Source organism: Mchenga conophoros, linkage group LG13 (assembly GCF_057382185.1).
Source record: "Mchenga conophoros isolate Kocher_MC1m ecotype Shallow Benthic linkage group LG13, M_conophoros_male_GT1.1, whole genome shotgun sequence".
In the NCBI taxonomy this organism is placed as follows: domain Eukaryota; kingdom Metazoa; phylum Chordata; class Actinopteri; order Cichliformes; family Cichlidae; genus Mchenga; species Mchenga conophoros.
This window is the reverse complement of record NC_140538.1, coordinates 24,920,708-24,939,196: the sequence shown is the minus strand read 5'-3', so window position 1 is coordinate 24,939,196 and position 18,489 is coordinate 24,920,708. Positions and strand designations below refer to the sequence as shown.

General features: G+C 41.7%; 1 protein-coding gene across 1 annotated transcript in view; it reads left to right on the top strand.

Annotated features, from left to right (window-relative positions):
* Positions 1-15,934, top strand: part of wdr11 (WD repeat domain 11) — a 62,115-nt gene extending 46,181 nt beyond the window's left edge. The window contains exons 19-29 of the mRNA XM_085297420.1: positions 773-944; positions 1,754-1,862; positions 3,597-3,659; positions 3,977-4,042; positions 6,391-6,580; positions 9,310-9,405; positions 9,960-10,125; positions 10,396-10,493; positions 13,025-13,170; positions 13,641-13,723; positions 15,163-15,934. Coding sequence (XP_085153546.1) covers positions 773-944; positions 1,754-1,862; positions 3,597-3,659; positions 3,977-4,042; positions 6,391-6,580; positions 9,310-9,405; positions 9,960-10,125; positions 10,396-10,493; positions 13,025-13,170; positions 13,641-13,723; positions 15,163-15,362 — 1,389 coding nt within the window. The 3' untranslated portion in view covers positions 15,363-15,934. The remainder of the gene's footprint in view (positions 1-772; positions 945-1,753; positions 1,863-3,596; positions 3,660-3,976; positions 4,043-6,390; positions 6,581-9,309; positions 9,406-9,959; positions 10,126-10,395; positions 10,494-13,024; positions 13,171-13,640; positions 13,724-15,162) is intronic.
* The last annotated feature ends 2,555 nt before the right edge of the window (positions 15,935-18,489 follow it).

Below are 18,489 nucleotides of genomic sequence, written 5' to 3'. Positions count from 1 at the left end.
CATGTAAAAGCTCAAGCATAGCAGGATGGATGATTGTGAGTTCTGAAGGTGACTCGAATCCCTGCTTCATCTTTAGCTTTGTTTACCAAAGTCGTCAACATCCACAAGGTCCCCTCTGAGCAGTCTACTTTTCATCTTGCCCGAGATTCCTTCTGGCTTGTTTACATTTCAGTTTTTTATTTGATCTAATGTCATCCACTGCATTTTGTTATCTGTATCCATTCTACATTTTTTGTTGGCTTACCCAGCAGCAATCAGTGTTAGATATTAACTGGCAGATTAAATGACACACGCGTCGATGATTTGGTTTATTATGAAGAGCGAGGTAGAGAGAAAATGGTCATCGTGGAGCCCTATTTATGGTCCCCAGTTATAAAAGCCAGACAGTAGATGAGTCAAGCCGTAGAATAAAACAAGAAAAAGCTATAATGTAACAAATCATGAGAATTATGATTCGAAATCTAAAAGAGAATTTCAACCCCAGCTTCCAATGAGCTAATCAGCAGCTGAAGCGGGAAGCACATGAGCCATTTGGGATCTTGTGCTATCACATACAAATTCACAACAGTTCAGTTACAGGCATATCTATTTGTTACCAAAACAAATATGTATTTACTGTACTTTTTTTTTTTTTTCTTGTGTGCCTATAACATCATTCTGTTTCCTGTTTTACTTGATCAAAAAAAACCTTTCCATATTGTGTCCTTACAAATAAAAGAAGCAATTAGATTGCAATTTGAAATCAATCACCTTGGATGTCCTTTTTCTGCAGGTTCAAATGGTCAGCAGCATGCGCATTGGTCGCAATGTGAACTACCGCATCTTAGACATCGATTGGTGCACATCAGACAAGGTTGTCCTGGCATCCGACGATGGCTGTATCAGAGTGTTGGAAATGGCCATGAAGTCTGCCAGCTACCGCATGGATGAACAAGACCTGACTGGTGAGCTAGGATCCTTATGCTGCATAAAGGACTGAAAAGAAAAGGTTTATGTAGATTTTTGTTGTTGATTTTTGTTAAGTGTCAACTAAAAATGGTTGCATATACCCCGATCAGGCATAACATTATTATCACTGATAAGTGAACTAAATAACACTGATTGTCTTGTCTCTTCATCACGTAAGCCTTTTCTTCTCAAAATTGATGAACTAGAAGCTGGAAAACTGGGCAAGACGACTGGGTCAGAACATCTCCTAAACTGCAGCTCTTATGAAGGCTGGTCCATGTGGTCCAATCCAACAGATTAGCTACTGAAGCTCAGTTTGCAGAAAAATGTAATTCTGGTAGAAAGGAATCAGAATACACAGTGTCTCACAGTTTGTTGTGTATAGTGCTGCATAGCCGCAGACCAATCGGGGTTCCCATGGTGACCCCAGCCATCACCAAAAGCGCCAATAATAAGCGCGTGAGTAAATGGACCACAGAGAAGTGGAACAAGGTGGCCTGTTTTATTTTTTAAATTTACATAATGTGGATGGCCAGATGTGTGTGCATCGCATGCCTAGGGAACACCTGGCACCATGCTACTATATGGGAAGAACCGCAGCACAGTTTGGTCAAGGCTGTTTTGGCAGCAAAAGGTGGTCTGACACAATATTAGGCAGGTGGTTGTTATGGCTAATCGGTGTAGCTGTGGATTAGAGCTCCTTTACCCAGTTACAGGTTGGCATCTGTAGTCACTCAGTTTATGATGCTGATAAAACCTACAGTCTAATATTGTGTTCTTTCTTATCTGTGGTAAATATGCACAGATCCAGTGTGGTGCCCTTACCTGCTGCTGCCCCGAGCTGCCCTCACTCTAAAGGCTTTTCTTCTGCTGCAGCCCTGGTCAGGAACCTTTACCATGGATGTCACGCAAGTGTAAGTCTCACCTCTGAACAAGTGTTCACTGTGAAATCGTCTCCTTGTTTACATGTCTTTTTAGTCAGGCTAACTGATTTTGACCTGAGGATGATTTTAACTTTCACAAAGTGCTGCTGAGCTAAAGGAACTAGCAACAAGATTTAACGTTATGAATAGGTTTGGTTTGACGTGATCAGAAGCTTTACTTCTCATTTTCTTGTACATAAGGGTGCAGATACATTTTAGTAAGAGAAAGCAACTTACTGAGTAGAAGTTCATGAATTGACCTGAGGTTGTCTGCAAGATCCGTATGAGCTGTGACCATATGATGTTTGAATAAACTGTTTGAGCAGTGTAAAGATGGGTTTTACTGATGTGTTTTTAAAAATAAAAATGAAATATTGCTTCCTACCCTGAAAGCAGGCGGTTGTAAGTGAGCAGAGCAGCACATCAATTGTTGTCAGTAGTTTCAATTATTGATATCCACACAGCCTCGGTCAGTAATCTGTGTGAAATGCTCTAGGTTAAATTGCATTTAAACATGTGTACTGTGTACTGCTCTATTTGAGGAGGAAGACCAATAAGCCATCTTCTGTTGAACTGTGCTACTTTTACAGTTACAGACTGATCTCATCTCCCCACATACAGTATGTTCTACAAAAAACTAATGAATGAGTATGAGAAGGTTTTCAACTCTGCTATCTCAAAACCAAACTTTCCCCTCATTAATTCATAACGTTGACCTATTTTCAGACTGATTCACTCTGAGGAGAAATAAAAATCATCTGATTGCGAATCTTGGTTACAATTTAGTAATACCATCCATTTTTAATCTACTTTCACTTTGCATTGAAGGATGATTTTTATGTCTGTCAACCAAAAAATAGTTTTAAGAACAGTTAAAAAGTAGTTATGGAAAAGGATTAGGGCCACTGGGGAAAAAAAAGAGGGGCACTTTTTTTTTCTTCCTTTCCAGAATTCTGAGAAAAAAGTCAGAATTTAAAAAAATAAATAAATCTGAGAAAAAAGTCTGAATTCTGACCCTTTTTTTTTTTTTCCTCGGAATTCTAATCTGAGATTAAAGTCAGAATTTAAAAAAATAAATAATTCTGAGAAAAAAGTCTGAATTCTGACTTTAATCTCAGAATTCAGATTTTTTTTCTCAGAATTCTGGAAAAGAAGAACAAAAAAGTCGAGCACACTTTCCCCCCCCCCCAGTGGCCCTAATCTTCTTTCATAGGTAGCTGTGTTTACAAAACTTTGTTAGAATTTTCACCCAGTTTGCAAAATGAGAACTGAAAATATAAATATCGAAAATGTAATTAATTTTAAGTAAGATGTCTGCAAGATTAGGCTCTTACTTTTTCATCTACCACTACAGCTTCTGTCAACCACCCAGACACTGTCTGTAAAAATCACCAGTATAAACAAGTAAACAGCTCAACGCGGGATTCAGCAGAGGCCGTCCAGAGGGACACTATTTAAGCCAGATGTAGTTACAAACCCATTTAACTGAGCCCTGAGTATTTCACTGCTTCACAGCTCCCTTATCATAAGTAAGCAGCTATATTAGCAGCGTGTGTAAGGCAATACCCATCCTCAGCTTAAATGTTAGAATAGACTTCGCTTGACACCGCAGATCGACTTCTCTTAAAAAGTGTTCAGATTTCCATTTAATATCAGGTCAGGTTCTATTTAAGGTAGATGTTAAAGGAGCCGTTTGACTTGCTTTGATCCTTCCTTCTGTTTCAGAGACTACAGTGAGAAAGATGAGATAAAAGGCCTAATCCAGGAGCAGCTCAACTCATTATCAAAGTGAGTTACTGCACTGTTGCTTTGTCCTCTAATGCCAAGTTCGTGTGATAACTCGATATTAATGTAATGGCACAGACACTAACAACCAAATAACAGTGCATGTATGTGATTCCAGTTTGTGTTCATGTAGGGTTGTTTTACAGTTAGAAACTGTAAGTCCTTCCTTAGTGCTTAGACAGCGGGCCCAGAGAGCATGTAGTCTGTGGGTTGACAGATAAGACGAAACTCCTGGAACAGCCACACTGGGCCTGCTGTGTTAGAGAAGTGTAATTGGCCCTGGCTGTGTTTTGATTGTCTGTCTCTGATTGGCCCCCCAGTGATATGAAGAGTGTGCTACAGGACCCAGAGCTCAGTCTTCTGCAGCGCTGCCTCCTCGTCTCACGGTGAGTTCGAGCTCTGTGTGAAGTTGCCAGTGTTTGTCTCTGCGCAGATTGTACCGTGTTCGTGAGCGTTCGCTAGTACCCTGGGGCGGTTATTTTGTTAACATTCAGACAGTGTATCTATGTCAAAGGCTCATAAAAGCCTTGGTTACAGAGTTCCAACAGAAGTATCAGAGTATAAGGGACAAGAAAAAAAGTTGTCTAATATAGAGAATAATACTAACTTAATGATATTCTCTAATAAAAATAATAATTCTGACTTTACATGAGTTGCACAGTGAATATTTGCCCTCATTGTGCAAGAAAAGCACCTTGGGCTTTTTTGGGGTGGATTTAATATTTTTTCATATCTATGTTCACATTTTTTGTATGACAGACTAAACATTCTCAGGATGGAGGATACCAATCTTAAAAGATATTGCAGCCATCTTTTAGAGAGCTTATTTCAGCTACTCGGTGATGAAGAGGGCGACTTTCTATCTTTGAAATAACACACAGGAGTTCCTTTCATTTTTTTCATAATTTTAAAATTACAGTACAATCTGGGCAGCTACCAGTACCGTTTCTGTAATTTTACATATTTATCATGTAGTTTTAGTGATCGTGCCCACTTAAGATCAGAGAGTGGCCCATGATGATACATTTGACCAGATCATAGCTTGTGTCTTCTTTCTAAACTCCTGCGTGACTTTTTGGTGGTATGCTTTGCATTGTTAGCATGCTAGAATATTCTTCTCCTGCCCAGTTTCTGCAGATGAAAAGTGATCTCATCAGCCAGTATTGTTCTCCATAATCTCCACAGTCATACATGGTGCCTCCTATAATTATCACCTCCCCGGTTCCTTCTGCACTCTTGAAGAGCCGTATTCTCTCACCTTGGTGCATCACTCTCAGGACTATGCATTCTCGGTTCACAGAGGTTTTTGCAGTGCTATTTGTGCTCTTGCCTCTTCATCTAATCTAACAAACTTGTCTTGGTCTCGTCTGACCAAATAACGCTCAGTATTCCGGCTTATCTTCATGGTTTCTAGAAAAGTCAAATAAATGCAGTCAGTTGCTAGAGAAACGTGAATTTCCATTGTGCCTAGTCTGAAACTCTTGTTTTTCAGCTCTAGATTGCGCAAGTAGCCATCTGTCATTTTAGCCAGGCGGCCACTGCAGCTCTGTATCTCGTTCAATACCTTCTGATTACTGCTGTAACTTTCTTTCAACTGATTTTTTTGGCCCGTCTCCCCATCATCCTGTGTCCTTTTCCATCTTTTTTTTTTTTTATAATCTCACAATCAAATTTCATTTTCCCTGGCTTTTTCTTTTCCTCATGGAGCCATGCTGCAGAGTCAATTGTCAGTCTGGTTTCAGTGATCACAGGTTTTCTAACTTGACTGTCAGTGATGTATTGGCTTGTGCTACATTGAGTTTTTACCTTTTGCAGGAAGGTTTTTGTTTCCTTTCTCCTCCAAAAGCTGTTTTTTAAGAAAGTTTTTGCTTTTTTGTTGCTTTGAATAGTAGAGGAAATACTGTACTCGTCAACAGAGAAATGAGGCTGCTATTGAGAGCTTTGCTATTACACAAGGCTGGGCTCATTTTTCTACTATATTGTAAAGTGATGTTTTAGCAGGGATTTCTAGTTATTTGTGGAGGAAAATAATTATAAACATGTAACTACTTAATTTAGAACAAATTGGAAAGATGAGCCAGAAGGTGTAAAATTATCAAGCAAAGCAAATTATTTTGTTTTTGAAACATTTAAATTAACTGCCAAAGAGCATATACTTGCTGTAACTGTAAAGTGTAGTTCTGAAGCACCACAAAAAAAGTATGAGACTTGTGCTTGTGTCAGCAACTCTCATCTCATCTCTGCTTCAGCCTTCATTTCCCTCGAGCATCTGACAAATCTAGAGCAGCCAGTATGAAAAGAAAGGCAATATCATATCATCCCACCCCTGTTTGCATCCTGTTATTAATGCCATGATTTACCAGGAAAGTCTAAAAGATCATTTTTGTTCCTTGAACACCCTGGCTGCACTCTCAGTGAGAGCTCACGATTATGTCTCTACATCTGGCTGTCTCAAGTTTCCATGCCATTGTTAATGTCATAGGGTAACCTAGCAACAGCTATGTGTCTGTGCCGATATGTTAAAGGAGGCTGAGGAAAGTAAAGCAGGAGGAGGAGGAGGAGAGCTCACTTACAGACAAAGCGTAGGCTGGATGATGGAGGAACTGTGGTCATTAATGAGCAAACGAGTAGGGAAACCAGGTGCCATGATGATTCAGGCTGCAGAATCTGACTAGTCCAGAGACAAACACTGAACTCAGGTGATGCGTTTTTGTTTTTCTGTGGCAAACTGCAGGCTGTTCGGGGACGAGTCAGACCTTCACTTCTGGACGGTGGCATCCCACTACATCCAGTCATTTGCACAGGCTCGTCAGCTAACTGTGTCCGCCGCAGAGGGTCAGGCCCAAAGCGAAGGAGTCCAACCGTCACCTCAGAGCCACCTGGACATCTGCCACGATGTCTTGTGTGAAACCTCTTATTTCCAGGTCAGTATAATAAGAGAAAATGGAGAAAGTGTTTACCTGTGTTTGGTGCTGTCTCTTTGGTGAGCAGAGAAAGTAAAGACAGATAAGTTTCAGCCAACATTGGAAAAAAAAAAATCCCCCCAGGAGTCATCCCAAAGACAGTCGATGTCCTCAAGCCAGACTATGCACAAACAAACACAGACGGCCTGTCCCTTATCGTCCACGGTGTCAATATCACCTCGGTCAAACAGTGCATTCTGTTACTAATGACGCTGTGGATCTACTCTCGCCCACATTTTTAAGCCTTTAAGGTCAACTCCATGCCTTCCTCTCCTCTGAGTGATTCAAGCCCTTATTGATGCCCTCTTAAAAATGTCTAATTTGTTTGTGCAGTCTGATTGCGTAGCATCCTGCTGAAGACATTCTTGCATCAGCATCCAAGGTCTTTATAAATATGACTCTTCTCTTTTCATCTTCAGTTAACAGACTAGTTAGACGTGTTTCAGCACACTGAGCAACATTTTTCAAATGTCTCCATCGTTTTCCTATTTTGTATCTGTGAACTGACTTAATTTCCAGTCTGCAAAAAAGAAACAGTTTGAAAAACATAAGATAATTAAAAATTGGCTTACTGTGCATGTGGAGATAGCATTTTCTGGATTTTTTTTTTTTTTGGCTGCTGTACCGTTTTTTTTCCCCCACTGTGCCAACCTCCGTGTACCCGAGAAAGTAAAATGAGGAAAAAACCTTTTCCATTTTTGATAAAAGACGATTTAGCCAGTTGAAAACAGTGCCCCAGACCTTTCAGTTCAAGGTTTTAAGTAGCAACAAGCAAATGTACTGTCTAATTTCACTCAGTATAGTTCCAATTAAAAAGTCTTAACATCTTTTTCTAATGGATTATGCACCATTCCGTTTTTGTGAAAGTTGTGCTGCTTGCTAATGAGGGGCCATGCAGTGATCACAAAGTTAGGACTTTCAAAGAGCTACCAAGACAGTGTGCAGCAGCATTTGGCTCCTGTTGTCATAAAACGACTTCAGTGGCAGCAGCCTGCATGTAATTACTAATATCCCGGACTCCAGTACAGAGCACACAGCTCTGAAGTTACTAAACTCATTTGGTATCTCCGCAAGGAAGTATACCCACAGCTATGAATTGCAGAAGAATTCATCAAAATAAAGCGAAGCCAAAAAAAGAACCCTCTGTTGTAGATGTAGACGCAATAAATGTGTGCACGTAGCCATTCTTATAAAGAAATCTACTATGCTGCTATCTCTCCCGAAAATTGATGACTCAGTCTTTTGTCCATCAGCTGCTGTTTTTCTTTTTCTTGCCTATCTTTTGCTCATTGAACAGAGTGCAGTCAGTACATACAATCACACAATCTCGATGCCTGCAGTGAGTATAGCAGATTGAGCCCACGCGAAACCAACCTGAAGAATTTCTTTTAACATGCCTGTTGAGACATGCATGGGACGCCCTGCCCTCCTTAAAGAATATATCAGATCCAACGCCACCTTCACTGAACCCCCAGGGTAGTGAAGACCTGAACGTCTATCCTTCCCCCAGGGAGACAATTTTTGACTGAGTCGGGGAAGCCACGGAGACATTTTCACCAACACATCAGTGATTTTTCTCCATGTCCTCCAGCTCCCTTTGTGTCAGTACAGTCAGTATTACACATCATTATGGGGATATAGCATCACGCCCCAAGACTCCCACAGAGCTGACATGGCCTTGAAACAGCAGCTGCAGTGATGACAGCTGCATCATTTTCCCACTGACAGGACTGTTTGAGTGACTTTCTGAGCCATAGAGTGTAGGTAAAAATAAAAAAAAGTCACAAAGTCATGTTTGGCGAACCTAAGATAGCATGCTGTATCTCTTCCACAGAGATGACCCTTAAAGTCCCCAAGAAGTGACCACATACTGATGGATGCGTCCACACAAGGCAGTTAGAAAGACATCATTTTGTGGAAACCTTTTGTTTCTATCACTGCGTGATCAGTGAACAAAGAACTAGTCTTGTTTACTTCCCACATACAGTTAGCATGATGCATTAACTGGACGTGGGAAGCTGGCGTCTGGTGAAGACTGCTCATTCAGCCTTTGTTCCACAGATGGAAGAGGTGTCACCGTCCACTCAAAGACATGAAGAAGGCAGCTCTAAACTTCTCCATACATTACATGGTGGAGGTGCACATGAGAATAAAAATGTCAGACTTTGAGCAGGCTTTAACCTGCCTCATCCCGGTACAAAGTCGGCGTGATCTCACCCATGTGAGAATGGAGCAGGTCAAGTTGAATTCACAGTAGTGGGCGAGTGGATGGTGCGTTGTGTTTCCTGTGTGGTCTTGTCCAGGAGCACCTTAACCTAAACCAAACAGAGTATTTCTTCCACTGACTTCATCTTTGAAGTGAAGTATCTGACAGGGAAAAAATGAGATCTCCTGTCACCAAGAATTGGGAAACAGAGACTTAATAATGAAATACAGTACAGGGAGCACTGACACCCAAGATACTTGTGAAGTTTTTAAAGACATTATAATTATACTCTCCATCTCTGGTATATGTATTCATGTAATCCATCACTTTCTCCCTATATTAATGCATGCGTACTAACTCATATCCTCTCTGTCTCTCTCTGACACAAAGTTTAATGGATTTCTGGAAGCACTTGTTACACAAAGCAAAAACTTATTCCTACTACTCCTTAAGTTGTTGCTCCTTGTGTTTTTCTTTTTAACAGAAGTTCCAGCTGGATCGAGTTCACCTGCAGGAAGTAAAGCGCTCCAGTTATGAACACACTAAGAAATGCGCTGACCAGCTCCTCCTTCTGGGTCAGGTAAGTATGACACCACCGCACCGCCTACACAGTTAAAGTGCATCTGCATGGAGACTATAGCTGTGAGTTGTCATGTGGCATAACTGGTAGACTATGCACCACACTTTCCATTGCAAACCACACAAATCTACACCTCCTTAGCTGTGCATACATGCAAGCTAAAATGTCATAGTCATAAATAGTTCATATCGCAGTGAAGAAAATCAGCGCTGCTCCTGTCCTCCCTAGCTTCACAGCCTGCGGGGACTGACATCACCTCTTTCACCTCTCAATGTCACCACTCTCCTTCTAATCACAAGCTGCAATCAGCCGGCTGTTTGCTGGAGGTGCAGTTATCCAGCAGGCAGACAGGCAGAGGCCGGTCGGTGCTGACCCCAGCACGAGCTCCAGCCTTCATCTACACCAGATGAAAAGCATGATAATAAACATAATTTCCCCTCGCAGCTCTGTCTTGTTCAGCTCGTGCACAGTGGTTACCTATCAGAGCCACTAATGCCTTGTTTCTCTCTGCTGCCACGGTAATTACGCTCTCATCTCTTTGTTGTTGCTCTCAGACGGACCGGGCGGTGCAATTACTGTTGGAGACGAGCGCAGACAACCCCAGCTACTACTGTGATTCACTCAAGGCCTGCCTAGTGACCACCATCACCTCTTCAGGCCCCTCGCAGTCTACAATCAAGCTAGTGGCCACCAATATGATAGCTAATGGCAAGCTTGCAGGTAGTGTTCCTCTATATCTGATACCAGAAAGAACATTTTTATTTGTATAGCATACACCTGGGATCTTTTTATTTTTAATTTAAATTGGAAAGATTTATATTGGAATCAATCAATAAATCAAATAATGCTTATCTTATCAATTTGGCTAATAGCAGCATTGTGTAATGAAACCATTCTGCTGCTTTCAGGGCCAAGTTGGCCACCTTTGGTACTGATAGCTATGATGTCTCACACGTGTGTATGACTTGTCAATCTTCTGCTGTTTATCAGAGGGAGTTCAGCTGTTGTGTTTGATTGACAAGGCAGCAGATGCTTGCCGCTACTTGCAGACCTACGGGGAGTGGAACCGAGCCGCATGGCTGGCTAAGGTAACTCAGCATGACGGGATCCATCAGCAGGATGAAGATCAGATACTGAGTAATGTTTGGATAGTGTAAATCTGTGGGCATGTGAGTTGTGGATGTGTGACGCTTATGGCGCCACGATTTATTCTCTGAAGTTTGTTTTCCTGTTAGCTGTTGCACATCAGGGAACTCTCGTAGTGGTCACATATTTATGCTCCCCTAGACTTTTATACAAACATAGACTGTGTGCACAGTTATTAGGCAAACATTTTGACCTTATCGTTGTTTTTATGCATATTTTCCAGCTATAAGCTTTATAAACTTGAATGACTTATTGGATTGAAGCATATCAGGTGATGTGTGTAATGAAGGAGGGTCTGGTCTAAGGAGATCAGCAATCTACATCAGCTTCTTTTCCTCGTGCAAAATGGGCACAAAAAGATATTTAACTGACTTTGAAGGGCAAAACTTATTTTTAAAATAATCTTTCAAGGAGATGCAGAAATTGTTACAATATTAGGGCATGATGACAGAACTAAACTTATTGTTGTAAATAGTCAACACGCAGACAAGATACGTGTTGAGGGAAAAAAAGAGTCAAATTAACTGCCAAAGAAGACTCAGACATAAAGCTGTTAGGAATCCCTTATTCTGCAGCGCTGCCATATTCTAGAAGGCAGCCTACCTGCAGTGCAAGGTGTTCAGTGCTCAGAGACACAGCCACAGGCTGAACCCGACCACCAATGAACAAGACACATAAATTAATACCTCAGTACTGTGCCAGAAAATATCTAAAGATCAGATGGAAGGGACTGTTGTCAGGCCACACAGACGGGCCTTTGGATGGATCGGTAACCGGCTCTAGGCAAGGCAAGTTTATTTATATAGCACAATTCAACAACAAAGTGCTTTACAGAGACATTAAAAAAACAAAGACAATGAAAAGCATGATTTAAGTTTGATTAAAATTTGAAATTTGAAATTTAAGCTTAAAAGTGTGGATTTGGTGCTTTATTCAAATGCAGCTGAGAACAGGTGAGTCTTCAACCTGGATTTAAATAAGCTGAGTGTTTCAGCTGGTCTGAGGCTTTCTGGGAGTTTGTTCCAGATATATGGAGCATAAAAGCTGAATGCAGCTTCTCCGTGTCTGGTTCTGACTCTGGGAACTGATAAAATACCGGATCCAGATGACCTGAGGGATCTGGAAGGTTGATACTGGGTCAGGAGGTCACTGATGTATTTTGGTCCTAAACCATTCAGAGCTTTATAGACCAGCATCAGAACTTTAAAGTCTATCCTCTGACGGACAGGCAGCCAGTGTAAAGACCTCAGAGCTGGACTGATGTGGTCCACTTTTTTGGTCTTAGTGAGGACTCGAGCAGCAGAGTTCTGAATGAGCTGTAGTTGTCTGACTGATTTTTTTAAAGATGCTGTTACAGTAATCAAGCCTACTAAAGATGAATGCATGGACTAGTTTTTCCAGGTCCTGTTGAGACATCAGATCTTTTATCCTTGATCTATTCTTGAGGTGAAAGTAAGCTGACTTTGTTATTGTCTTAATGTGTTTTTCTAAGTTTAGGGCTGCATCCATCACTACACCCAAATTTCTCGCCTGGTTTGTGGTTTTTAGGTGTATAGATTGAAGTTCTCTGGTGACCTGTAATCGTTTTCCTTTGGCACCAAAGACTATTATCTCAGTTTTGTTTTTGTTTAGCTGGAGAAAATTGTGGCACAACCAGTCATTAATTTCCTCAGTGCATTTACCAAGAGCCTGTACAGGGCCACGGTCTCCTGGTGACATTGTGATATATATTTGTGTGTCATCTGCATAGCTATGATAGTTTATTTTGTTGTTCTTTATAATCTGTGCCAATGGGAGCATGTAAATGTTAAACAGAAGGGGTCCCAAGATGGAACCTTGGGGAACTCCACATGTGATACTTGTCTGCTCAGATGTGAAGTTACCTATTGATACAAAGTATTTCCTGTTTTCTAAGTATGTTTTGAACCAGTTTAGTACAGTTCCTGAAAAACCTGCCCAGTTTTCCCGTCGTTTGAGTAATATGTTGTGGTCAACTGTATCAAATGCTGCACTGAGATCCAGCAAAACTAAGACTGACATTTTTCCACTGTCTGTATTCAGACATATGTCATTAAATACTCTAAACTCCACTTTGAAGCAGACATCAGGTGGGGCTGGAGGTAGGGTACTGATATGAGCTGGTATTATTAAAGATGAGCTAATGTATCGTTTCGGGTTGAAGATAGCCTCAAACTCAACTCCCAAACAGACTGCTAGTTTTTAGAAGACACTTTCTTGAAGCAGCATACAGGAAAAGGTCTGCGTCTTTTCAGAAGATCCTGATTTTTATACAGGACAATTCTCACATATATCATCAACATTTTGGATTTACCAAGAGTGCTGTAGTTGTTCACTACTAAAATTTATATTTTGTTGACTAATAATTGTGCACGCAGTGTGTTTTAGCAGAAGAGTGACAAACCTCCAACTAAGAACAATAATTCATGCCTTTGCGTATCGCGTTTGCTTCCAGGTGCGTCTGAACCCAGCAGAGAGCGCAGATGTGCTGAAGCGCTGGGCAGAACACCTCTGCTCCCCACAGGTCAACCATAAATCCAAAGCCATTCTGGTGCTGCTTTCACTGGGCTGCTTTTACAAAGTAGGAGAGATGCTCCACAGGTAGGAACAAGCTATAGATTCAGAAATGGGAAGATAAGACTCTTGTAATTATCCCCTGTAATAAAATACATGGATGTATAAATATATTAGCTCACTTTTTCTTCTCGAAAATGAGATTCCCTTTCTTGCACTAAAGTTTTTTGTTCTAAGACGTTGCACTTTCACAGTCCTTTTCGTCCTGATTACACTGAAGGACAAACCACAGTGTAGGGTGTGGGCTGTACCTGTGTCTCTTACCTCAGCATCGATCTCCTCTGAGAATACCGGTCCCCCCTCCTTAACAGCTCATGCTCCGAGATGCTTCTGGCAGCAAAAAGCTCTCAGAGAGAATTAGAGAGACATGAGGACGACAAGGTTGATGTATTCTGTAGGAACACAGGCATCAAGGCAGGGACGATGCTGGTTTCTGATGGTCCCTCTCACCTCCTTCTCTCTGTATCTTTCTTTTCTTCCTTCCATCTCCCGGACAGCATGAGACACTTTGATCGTGCCGCCCTCTTCATCGAAGCCTGTCTGAAGTATGGGGTGATGGAGGCCAACGACTCGTCCAATATCCTTTTTGAAAACCCATTATTGTTACACGTTACAAGTATGCACCTGATAGTAGCTTCACAGTGAAGGTCAATTTAGATGCTCTGCAGAGCACATCAAGCTCTATTTCACACTTTCCCATTAGCCAGTAACACACTGTGATCACAGAACAGTTGGAAAACTTTTTCAACCTAAACTTTGAAAGCTTATTGTATATCACCATCTATGGGCACAGTTTTGGCACATACTTCTTATCTGTAAGATTTAAATATATTTACCATCTAACTCAAGTAGTATGGTATCCTGTAGTGTTCCCCTGCTCCTCTGTGACTCAACTGAGATAACCTGTAACCCTTAACAAGAATTTATGTCTACATCTGTCCTACCAAACCCTTCTTTTTATCAGCCACATTTTTAATGCGCACAGTGCTGCACAATCTCTATTTTATCTAATACACGCTGAGTATGTTGTGAGAGAAGAAAAAGAATCTGACATTCACCTAAAAGCAATATTTCATCTAGAAATCTCTGCTGTGTAATAAGATATGTTTGTCTTGTCAAAGCTGTGTTTACTCTGTGTTTTAACCACAAAGCGAGTTATGATTCATGAGGACCAGATCAAGCCAGGCTCTCTTCGAGCGCAGGTTTTTGTTGGAGAAGTGACAATAACGTCAAACAGCTTTTTAGTAAAAATATCTCTATTTTTCAGACTTTGTGAATACATGAGCCAACACTGCCTAGAAGTTAGGCCCACACAAAAGAGCAAGTGTGTGTGTGTGTTTGAGAGAGACCAATTAATCTTTGTAAATTTAGTAATCACATAAGCCAAATGTACAATGTGCAAGAGGGCGAATGCAGTCATCCTACTGTAGCTGAAATCAGTGCAGTGCACCAACCAATCTTCCTTTCAAGAAGCTTAGATCTTATTTTTGGTCTAAAAAAACATTTTGAGCAGGGAAACACAAACGGTAGTAAAAAAGGTAACCATAGAAACCCTCAGCTCCATCCTTTCTATCACCCTGATGCTGGCAGGTCCTTAGGATGTCAGGAAACCACATAAGCAGCAGATGGACCACCCTGAGCCTTTTTCTGCGAGGGGTTAAAAGGGAGTTTTTCCTTCCCACTGTCGCCAAGTGCATGCTCACACAGGGTGGTCTGCTTTGGACTGGTTCTTATATATAGCTTTTGTACTCCACATGAGCACTCAAAGTGTCTTTAAATGTAATGCACACTTTGCACTGGCAGGAAGCTAACAGTATCACTGAGCTGAGCGCCTGCATTTATTGTGTTATTCTCTAGTTAAACGCTTTTGTTTTATTTGTTACCTTTTTGGATTTGGTTCAGTGATATAATTAGACCAACACTTGATTAATCTTTCTTGAACTTCTATAGATGAGATGCCAGTATGTAAAAGTTTCAAGTCGCTCTGCTGTGGCATCTCCTTAACTCACTATGCACATAAACTTATCGAAGCTGCATTTCTGGAATACGCGCGGCTGCTGCGCACGCTGGGCCTGCGGGAGGGTGCTGCTCTGTGGGCGTCGCGGGCTGGCAGCGCTGGGGAGCAGCTGATGGAGGAGCTTTTTCAAGGAGAGGGAGGTATACCGGAAGCCATTCTCTGCGAAGAGGTCGTCGAGCTGGGCCTGGAGAGCAAAGAGTGACCTCGAAGACGGAAGATTGAGAAGACGACGGACAGCCCGCTCTTTGGTGTTTATCGAGAGTTAGCCGTTCAGTCTAACTTCAGTTAGTTAACAGTTCAAAGCATCCAGGAGCATTATGATCGTCATCATGATCGTCATCTTCACATCAATATGAGGAGTTTAATTTGATGTTGAGTCAGTGGGTTTGTCTGTGACAGTAATCAGACTGAAATGTCGTCATGTTTGGTGAGACCATTGTGTCTGTGCTCTGTCTGTATGTATCAGCCCCAAAAGAAACACTTCCCTTGTTTACCTTTATCCCCCAAAAATCTGTATATGTTTTGGTAGATTGATTGATAAATTCAAAGGATTTTTTCTTTTTTACAGTTTACTTGTTAAGCCTTATTTTCCGTGCCTGTATTAATTTCCGAGAACTGCTGTAGCTCTGCATGTTCAATTTGCCTTTAGTTTGCTGAAATTGAAAGTGGCAGAATTCATTTATTCTCCAAGTTACAGGTTCTCTATTCCTGTTTGAAAAATGCAAATCATTTGAAAGTGTCATTAAAGTGACAGTCCATTTTCAAATGACGTGACACATTCCCAATTGTTTTGTTTGTTTTGCATTTGATATAACCAAAAAGCTGCATAATTTTGATTGAAAACTTGCCTGACTGTCTTGGAAATGTACAGTAATGTTGCTGTAGACAGGCACACAGCACACTGGGGGAGGGGTTTCTGCAGCAGGTGGTGGTGCTTTATAAGTAATTGACCAAAGCCTGCTGCTGCTCTTGCTGCACGCGCCTCTGCAGCTGTAATAGTTGGATGGCAGTAAAATTGCACAGCCAGCCCACCCTGCACTTATTAGACACTTATTAGTATATTATCTCCCTTGATGCCAAGGACAGAGGAGTCTGACCGCAGCCACCTGAGGGATTGAGCACCATTTAATTAGAGTGTGCAGAGGGTTGTTTGTTAATCCAATCCAATAATCCAAATGGATTTTTAAAATCTTTTCTATTTTTAACGGAGAATTGTGAGGATACGTTGCAACATGTGTACTTTGATGTTTGTGTAGTGAAGTTGTTCTCTAGTGTGTATGTGTGTCACAAGAAGAGCTGTCAAAACTCCTTTTATTCAGACCTCTGGATCATTTACACAAATACTCTGTGCTGCTTCTGCTGTTGCTCATCACAATCACAGAACCCGACACACTGGCTGAGACGCCGCCAGCTTTCCTTTGCTTTGCTTTCACCTCGTTACATGGTAAAAATGTCCTGATCATAAAAAAACAAAACGAAATGTGCGCAACAATGCAAAGATTTTAGTGACTGTGTGTTTAATTTGCTTTATGTTCAGCAACTTCATCCACGGGACCTTGTAGTGCGTTACTGTGTTTCATAAACACGTCAGTGCCGTTTTCTCTCCTGTGTTACAGTAAACCCCAGGCTGTGTCACTATGGCAACCCAGTCCTATTTTAGGGGGGGGGGACTGCATGTTTTTCCTGTATATCAATTTTCACACGGCCTCCCCATAACGTGCTGTAGGATCCCGTAGAGTCGCACAATCCGACAGACAACGTTATGATGTAGCTGACCCGAAGCTGTGTCATCTTCTTCCAGTCGTAAAGGTATTGTGGAAGCAGCGTGTACTGTACTGCCCATTTGTGATCGGGCACTGGTTTGATTAACACTTGCTGCTTTTCTTTATATGTAGATGAACTCAACAAAATAAAATAGTTGAAAATTGAGGCATGTAGATGGGAGACGTGCCTTTAGCAGTATATTTTGTAAGAAATGATTGTAATGGTGTCAAAGTTTAGTGGCCCCTCTCCTCTCCCTCATTGTTCTTTGATCACGGTTTACACGGTGACCCTAATGCTTTAAGTTATATAGATATTGCAAGAGAATAGAAATGTATGTGTGTATATATATATATATATGGATGGCAATAAAATCGATATTAACTTCCATGTTTTCTGTGTGTTGCTACAGATCTGAAGACACAAGAGGGCGCTTTAATCCCTCAGGAGGCAGGGTGACTGGTTTCTGTAGAGATCCATTATAGCCAGTGTTCCTTTTAATTTTCCTCGTTTAATTTCAACCCAGGTAGATTGAATTTGAGCGTTCGTTCATTCATCAAGCTGTCCTAAAAGTTAATTAGTTCCTGTTTCAGCCACTTCCGCGATTAATTACTCCCTTTCTGCTCACAAGGAGGGCCAACAGCTGGCTTCAGCTCTGTGTCCAGGTCTAACCGTTTTCACTCTTTTCTTCGTCGCAGATTTATTCATTGACGTGTATTCTGCTTTTTCTCTCTGTCCTGCACACAGCCCAGAACACAAAGGGAAGAAAAACAGTCTGGAACAGAGGGGCCACACAAGCGCCTTGGTTGTGCTCCTTTTAATGGCCTAATGAATAACTGCCGGAGAGCCGATCCAGCCGTTACAGCCAGGTCATCAGTATGCGGGGCCTCGCAGCAGCTTTTCTTTGCTGTTCCACTGCTTTCTACATAGGCTGCCACCCCAGCTTACCCCAAACTCCCAGTTTCCACTTTACATGCTCTCCCTCGCTCTTCTTTCACCAGAATAAACTCATGCCAACTCATGTTCTTGCTGCTCCCCATCTCCACTAATTTCCTGAAAGACTTGTTTCCGTCTGCTGCTTAGCTTTCACCTCTTGGATCCCCATTTTCCTCTAAATAAAATTCAAAGCCGTTTCAGCTGACACAATATTAAGGGGTTGTTAGCAACCGGAGCCGTGAGGAGCACTGGAAATTACCCGCCTCCACTGTTTTACGCACATACTGCAAGAATTAGCAGCCAGCTACAGATCAATCATATGCAGCACTCTTGCTGTTCCTCATTTTCAGTCATCTGTATAAGTAGCCACGGAACAGGGGCCTGTGTGTGCAGCAAGCAGAGAGGTAAAGCCAAGGCGGCACGGTGGGTGGATTGATATCGAAAGTATCGATAACAGCGCTATAGGATCGATACTTTGTTTTTATCTTCATTCCTCATTATGAAAGTTGTTACAATGTGACCCACTGGATTTCATACAATCTCTGGCTCCAGTCTACATTCGTTTCCCTTCACTCCGTTGCTGGTGGGGGGTGTGGTTTAGGAGGTCCCCAACCCCTGGGCCATGGACCGGT